Source organism: Pinus tabuliformis, chromosome 4_2 (assembly GCF_031772625.1).
Source record: "Pinus tabuliformis cultivar Carrire ecotype Pingquan chromosome 4_2, CPIR1, whole genome shotgun sequence".
In the NCBI taxonomy this organism is placed as follows: Eukaryota; Viridiplantae; Streptophyta; class Pinopsida; order Pinales; family Pinaceae; genus Pinus; species Pinus tabuliformis.
This window is the reverse complement of record NC_142304.1, coordinates 1084017894-1084025747: the sequence shown is the minus strand read 5'-3', so window position 1 is coordinate 1084025747 and position 7854 is coordinate 1084017894. Positions and strand designations below refer to the sequence as shown.

The window sequence follows — 7854 nt, the reverse complement described above, 5'->3', positions numbered from 1 at the left end:
TAAATTTATCTTTAATTTTATACGTTCAATTTAATTTTATTATCTGAAGGGAAGTCTATGCTATATATATAAGTAAATGAGGGAACCCCAATCCATATGGTTCTTTCTTCTATCGTTTCTTATTGTTATACGTCACAAAACCATTCTTCTGAAAGAGGAGACGGATTGCTACGTTCAATATCGCATCGTTGGCATATCATAAAACAATGGTTCTGATCAACAGGCTCCGCTGGGATTTGTGTCTGCAATCACTACTCTTCTCCTTTTATTTCATTGTCTGTGTCAATCCTTTTATGGTTCCCATGGTTCAATCATCTCATCACGGGGATATCCATTCCCATCTCAGCAATGCTTCTGATCAAGAGGCTTTGCAGGGATTTATGTCTGCAATCACATATGATCCATACCAATCATTACCCACTTCTTGGAAACCTAATGTTTCCTTCTGCCAGTGGAGGGGTGTCATATGCAGTGTTCGCAGACAGAGGGTGGTTTCTCTCGATATTTCAAGCATGGGATTACAAGGTACAATCTCTCCTCTTCTTGGCAATCTCTCTTTTCTTAGAGTACTCGACCTTGGCAATAATAGTTTTGAAGGTCACGTTCCCTATCAATTGGGAAACCTCTTTCGCTTAGAGATGCTTCGCCTGTCTTATAATCAATTACAAGGTTCCATTCCGCCCACTCTTGGCGGTTGCCGTCGTTTATAGTACCTCTCTATGTCTTACAACAATCTCATAGGAAACATTCCCCCAGAACTATGTGTGCTCCCCAAGTTACAATCCTTTGTGTTAAAGGTTAACAATTTGACAGGCAAAATCCCGGTCTGCTTGGGAAATATATCCTCTCTGGACCACATAGATTTTCGTACCAACCACCTTTATGGGAGTGTTCCATCTGAGCTGGGTATGCTAAGCCAGGTTAGCTTTATAGCTCTGGGCAGTAATAATCTGACAGGACAAATTCCATCTTCCTTGTCTAACTGCACCAATCTTGCAGTATTGGATATAAATGAAAACCAGTTGACTGGTCCCATTCTAGCAGAGTTGTGTAGTAGGAACATCTGGTTGACGGAACTCTTTCTGCATCGTAATCAGTTGACTGGCAGCATCCCCCCTTCCCTCTTCAATTGCACGAACCTTCAAGTGCTCGATTTGAACAGAAATCATCTCAGAGGAGCAGTGCCCATGGAGTTGGGTAAGTTGACGCAGCTCCAGGCGCTTTACTTAAATAAAAATCAACTGGTTAGCGGCAGCACCACGACCTTGCCCATTCTTGCTGCTGTTACTAACTGCTCCAGCCTACACTTAATAGATTTATCCTTTAATCATCTCACGGGACATTTGCCCTCTTCGATAGGCCACCTCTCTAAAAAGGTGGACTACATAGATTTGGGTGTAAATGAATTAGCCGGAGAAATACCTTCACAAATTGGAAATCTGACTAGTTTAACATTACTTGATTTATATTCCAATTTTTTTACAGGGGCAATCCCTTCACTTAAGATGCTTCAAAAGTTGGAGAGGTTATTAATAGGATTAAACCATTTCCAAGGAAACATCCCAATGGAAATTGGGAAACTCAAAAAGTTAGGGATCTTGGATTTATCTAGCAATTATCTCTCTGGAAGAATCCCAGATTCTGTTGCAGACCTCCAACAGCTAGAATATCTTGATCTTTCTCACAACAAATTATCAGATGCTATTCCTGCAAATCTGGGGAATTGCACCAAGTTATTACTGCTAGATCTGTCATATAACAGACTCAGTGGGGGCATACCTCCAGATGTTGCAGGTCTTGCAAACTTAGCTTTCTATTTCAATATTTCAAACAATTTATTACATGGTCGTGTGCCTTTGGAACTAAGCAAGTTTACCATGGTTCAAGCCATAGATATTTCTGCTAATAGGTTCACTGGTTACATTCCAAGTGCACTTCAAAGCTGCAAAGAATTAGAGTATTTGAATCTTTCTTGCAATGCACTTGAAGGTCTGATTCCAGTTTCACTCGGTGAACTTCAAAGTCTTCAAGACATGGATTTCTCCTCCAACAATTTGTCAGGTAGAATACCAATGTCATTGGAAAATCTCAAAATGCTCAACCACTTGAATTTTTCTTTCAACAAATTGTCAGGAGAAGTCCCTAAAGGTGGAGTTTTCAAAAAACTTGGTGCCGCAGCATTTATGGGAAATATTGGCCTCTGTGGAACTTGGGTAGGTCTGTTACCATGCTTCACTCACAAAAATTTCACTCACAAAAATAAAAGTGTTTGGCACAAGAAAAGAGTTGTCATACCTGTTGCTGTAGTTGTGGTCATTATTGTATGGTGTTCACTTCTGGGAATCTTGTGGATTCAAAAGCGCAAGAAGCATATTCTTAGAAAGGTATCCTTAAAAGTGGGGCACCAAAGAATTTCCTATGGACAGATCATCACTGCAACAAATGAATTTAGTGAAGCAAACTTGTTAGGAGTTGGTAGTTTTGGGAAAGTTTACAAAGGGGTTCTGAATGATGGAACAAGTGTCGCAATCAAGCTTCTCAATTTGGAAAATGAAGGGTCTCAGAAGAGTTTTGACAAGGAGTGCAAAGTTTTGCGTAAAGTCAGGCACCGGAATCTGATTAGAATCATAACTTCTTACTCAGACCTCCAAATAAAAGCTTTGATATTTCCATTGATGCCAAATGGAAGCCTAGAAAAGTGGTTATATACTGATGGTGGAGAAGGGAGTAGTTTGAGTTTGATTCAAAGGTTGAATATAGCAATAGATATTGCACAAGGCATGATGTATCTCCATCACTATTGTTTTGTGCAAGTTCTCCATTGTGATTTGAAACCTAGCAATGTGGTTTTGGGTGAAGATATGACAGCATATGTGATAGACTTTGGCATTGCTACCATATGTTCTGCAAACCTTGAGGATTCAGAGCTCACTTCAACACATGGACTCAAAGGATCTGCAGGCTATATTCCTCCAGGTATTGTTTGTACTAATAGCATGTCATATAATGTCATGAATTTCCTAATAATTTTAAATATTGTGAATTAGAAGCTTTATGACGAGGATTTCTGAATGCAGAGTATGGGCTGGGTGGGCATGCCACAACAAAAGGAGATGTTTTTAGCTATGGAATAATGCTATTGGAGATGATAACTGGAAAGAAGCCCACCGACAACATGTTTGTGGAAGGAATGTACATCCAGAAATGGGTGGCTACTGGTTTTCCAAATCACATAGGAGAAATGGTGGACAAAAGTCTATTGAGGAGGACTAGTTTGAGCAGTGAAGAACAAAAGGATCTCAGCTGCCTCAGGCAGCTCATAAGTGTGGGTTTACTCTGCACAAAAGAATCTCCTGAAGAACGACCTACTATGATGGACATTGTGAGGAAACTGCAAAGCGTCAGAGACACTTTTCTGAGCACTGTTGGCCATCCAAATTTCCAATTAGATATAACACAATTGCTAGGTTGTGCAAGTACTAGTCACAACAACATTGGCGAAAGCGAAAGTTCTTCAACATTCTAGAATGTTGTTAGGGAGCAGTGGTTGTATAACTTAACTGTGAAGTAATTTGAGTCCATTGAGTCCTAATACTTCTTTCATATACTAATGATTGAAAGCACCTTTAGGATTAGCCATTGATGTTCCCACTCGCACTGTCAACCTGTTTTGGATAACGACAAACATAATTTTTTTCGAGTCATTGACTCAATCATATAGCAATTGACATTGCACTTGGTGTTGGACACTTTCATATTTATAATGTGCCTACTGAGGATGCTTTATATTTTATATTTTCCAGCAAATGATACTAAATAGAAAGTGAAATACTTTCTGTGCTCATTGATTTTCATTGTTCACAGTTTGCTGTACTAGGGCTTATTGGCTGTTTTGGGGCAGCTCAGACATTGCATGATTTCTTCAAGATTTTTACATGAGATATTTCTTTGGATAGGTTGAAGGATGTAGAAAGTTTCCTAGCATTGTCTATCGTATTTACCTAACTTTCCATGCATAGTGCACCATCAGCTCTCTAAACTCTTTTCATATTTTCGCCATTTCTGTTTCACAACTATTACCTGTGATCACTGTAAAGCTCCTTTATTTTATTTTTTAGAGTATCTTCTTCCATTTTGAAAACATTGGACCGTTGTTTGAGCCCTAAAACCCATACCAGGAGATTGGGTTATGGTACATTGCTTTATAGGCTTATAGCCCAAGGATAAATTTTTGTTGTATTGTTTGATCGTATCAAGTATATGGTTTTTTCTCATGAGTGTCACTATAATACAATTTTTTTAACCTTGTATATAAAAGTCTGCAGGATCTTTCTCCTCCCTAGATATTCCCTTCATTTTGAACCATTGTTTTGATTCATAATTGTTTGGGAAGCTAGACTCTATTTTTTGAGGCTTCTACAACTCTTTTTTTTTAATGTTTTCTTTCTAATGACATGCATCATGATACATATTTTGTTTTTGGGTTTCTATTCCACAAGTATCCCTTTATGCTAGGACATTGGCTGATCCATGTTTATTGCTTTCCTAGTATTGACAATTTAACTTTCAAATGTTACTAGGATGAAGAACATCCAGCGACAGAAAACATGTTTTGGCGACATAATCCAGTTATCTGGTCGACTTGTATTCTCTGAGCATCATTTCTACAATTTTAACAGCTTATTTATTTTGACTACTTGTCACTAGATGTGATGTGAGTTTTACAGAATTTATTGATGGAGAGTTATATTATCTGGCTTGTATTAACTGAGCATTGTATTGAACAAGGCTTATAGCTGGTCTGTATTCTATGTTTGTTACTAGTTAAAATTTAGAGTTTTGTGGAATTCATTGATGAAAATTTATTTACCAACTGCAAACTCGTTTTGTAAAATGAAGTAGATTATCTGGTTTGACTTCCATGAGCATCAATTTGTATCTCATTATTTACCAACTACAAACTCGTTTTGTAAAATGAAGTAGATTGTCTGGTTTGACTACCATGAGCATCAATGTAGAAGAGCTACAGTTTATTTATTTATTTTGCACATTTGCTGTTTGCTTTTTTCTTTTTTCGGCAAGGGTAAATGCTTTACTAATCAATGGGGCCTATGAAACCCGTTATCACGGTAAAGTCTACATTAGTGATACGGCTCTATGCCCATTCGGGTTTTAATGTGGGGCATTTTCATGCCGATCCTTGGCTCAGCCACTAGATCACAGCCCAGTGGGCATGCACTGTTTGGCTTCTACCTCATGCATTTGTGAAATTTTATATAATGATCTCAAGGCCTTTTGCCGAAGAGTTTTGTTAATTTGATTGACATTGCTTGAGCTTTTGTTGAAACTCTTTTCGAAGGCTGGGCATCTAATTTTAATTTTACGTTAAGGAATGCATTGATGATGACTTGAACTTCTTCAATGACTGGAAACCTATTTTTGCAGGAAGAGTCCAATAATATGGTTGTATTTAGCATTTTTTAGCAAATGCCATAGTTTTTTTTGTTATTTTTTTCCAAAGAAAATTTTGTTGAGAAACTCAACTGATGTTTCCCCACAAGTGTTGCTGACAGCCCTCGTAATCTTGCTGGTATAGACTAGTGCACTTCACCTAGAAAGATTTGCATTGGGTACCTGCGGGCATGGAACTAACCTAATGATCAGTGATATTGATGACAATTGGTGAGATAAGCCCTTAAGCTATAGTTTCTTTGTTCTATATTGTAGCAGTCATATTATATTTTTAGTGTGGAAGATGTATTGTTGAGGAATCATTTATTGACCGTAAGCCTGTTTCGCAGGAAGATAAGATTATTTGGTTTGCATTCTCCTTTAAAAGGATATTCCATATCTGTTGCATGCTCACACTACATTTTTAACTCAGAATTCCATTATTATGATGCATTAACGAATGATTATCTAGAAACTATAGAGAGGTGTTTTTGTCTATTTTGTATTTTCTGATTGTACTGTTGCATGAAGTCGTTATCTCTGTTTGGCATCCTTGAGGTTTGTAACAATGGGAAGTGCTCTTACAAGTGTTTGTAATAATGGGAAGTGTTCTTACAAGTGTTGTACTTTTGTAGATAATTCTAGGTTAAGGATTATGTTAGAGCATCTAAAATGTTTTGCTGGTTTTTAAAGTCTTTTGGATGACCAAAGCTTTAAACTACTTGAATAGGTGCAATTCTTAATTAAGGGTTAAATACTTGTGCTAGCTGCTGTTCGTGATCTTACACACAACAAGTATATTGATTCTCTGATTGGCGGAATTGTTGCTGCACTTTCGCATGGCCCGGTCTATTTTCACTGTTTTCCGAATTTCTCAATCTATACTTTTGATAAAACCATTAATCAAATCCTACAGCTTCAGATTCAAACCACTGGTTTCAATATGCACCAAAAGAGAAATAATATTGCCATACAGACAAAAGGTTGTTTCACAACAAGTATATTGATTCCCTGATTGGCGGAATTGTTGCTCCACTTTCGCATGGCCCGGTCTATTTTCACTGTTTTCCGAATTTCTCAATCTATACTTTTGATAAAACCATTAATCAAATCCTACAGCTTCAGATTCAAACCACTGGTTTCAATATGCACCAAAAGAGAAATAATATTGCCATACAGACAAAAGGTTGTTTTCGCCATACCAATACTTTATGGCCAGCCATCCGCCACACTCCCAGTAGTGACTCCAAGTCAAGTGTTGTTGTACTAACTGATTCCAAAAATCAGAAAATCAAACATCAAACAATCCATTGCGAAGACTTGACCTTCCCTGAACATTGGGTAGTACATAAACCCAAGCTTGTTATTCCAAAAAGAATTACTTCAGCCGACATCAAAGAAAATCAATCCTCTGTAGTGTTATCCTTTTCTAGAAGATCTACTATCGATCGCCGAGGTATTGAACAAGCTTGTAAGAGTTCTAAATATTACAAAGATCCTTCTACTGTAGAAACTGCATGTTCCAGTTCTTCCTCATGTAAACACATTTCTCTTTTTGAATTTGCACATATTGTTAACTTTGTTTCTTTAAAAGTTAAATGTCTCGAATGCCGAAATTACGTCAATCTACTCATGCTTGCTGAAATTGCAATTCATGCGAATCATAATCCCAGATCTGGCACAGCTCCTCCATCAACCTCTGTAAATCCATGCCCCAATCCTAAATGTTCAAACATCCCTTTCCCACATGACCAGGTGTCTGACCATATCTTCATGATGCATGAGATAATTACTTTGGAAGGAGAAGACTCTAGACTAATTGAAATGATGAGTCTCATGAGACTAGCCAAGCCCAGATATGGTCTAGGTTATCTTGAGCAAGCAAATGGCCTTATACCAGCATGTAGATTTGGTCCAGTCCCTCAAGACTGCAAAAAGCCTGCTGTGATGGAAATGCACAAATTCTTTTCTCTTATGGATGGATGTTTAAAGTCTGAAATAAGTGCCAAATGGATGAAAGAAATGCTTAATTGGGATTTATTCACTAATCCCCAAGCAGAAGAATTTGACAAAACTTATGCTCAAGAGAAAAAGAATTTAACTGAAGATTGGAAGCATTTCATGGAAATTAATAACTCATGGTTATGTTTTTATTCCTGGAAAGACAATGTTTCTCCAATCAATGTTTTAACTGGTTCATCATCAACTACTTCAGTTACTAAGCATACTTGCACTGCCTTAGATGGAAGTAAAGTGGAAACTCCATCAACATTCCCTCCGTTCAAGGGAATTGTTATTGGAGAACCAAAATACAGTGAAAGCCATTCCACTGGTACAAAAAGATGACAATGCCTTAGGCATTGATGGAAGAATACATAAGGCAAGTGAGCAGCTAAATTGGAC

The 7854-nt window shown here is 37.6% G+C and overlaps 1 protein-coding gene across 1 annotated transcript; it reads left to right on the top strand.

Moving 5' to 3' along the window:
- Window positions 1-520: 520 nt before the first annotated feature.
- On the top strand, window positions 521-3693 carry LOC149173405 (uncharacterized). The gene is made up of 2 exons (XM_089427928.1): window positions 521-2976; window positions 3078-3693. Exons 1-2 carry the CDS (start codon window positions 720-722, stop codon window positions 3524-3526), a joined length of 2706 nt encoding a protein of 901 aa, XP_089284054.1. The 5' UTR covers window positions 521-719; the 3' UTR covers window positions 3527-3693.
- The last annotated feature ends 4161 nt before the right edge of the window (window positions 3694-7854 follow it).

Excerpts from the sequence above, each read along its gene's own strand:
- LOC149173405 (XM_089427928.1), top strand. The coding sequence starts at position 720 with ATGTCTTACAACAATCTCATAGGAAACATTCCCCCAGAACTATGTGTG. Across the intron at positions 2,977-3,077 it reads TGCAGGCTATATTCCTCCAG|AGTATGGGCTGGGTGGGCAT; the intron begins GTATTGTTTGTA and ends TTCTGAATGCAG.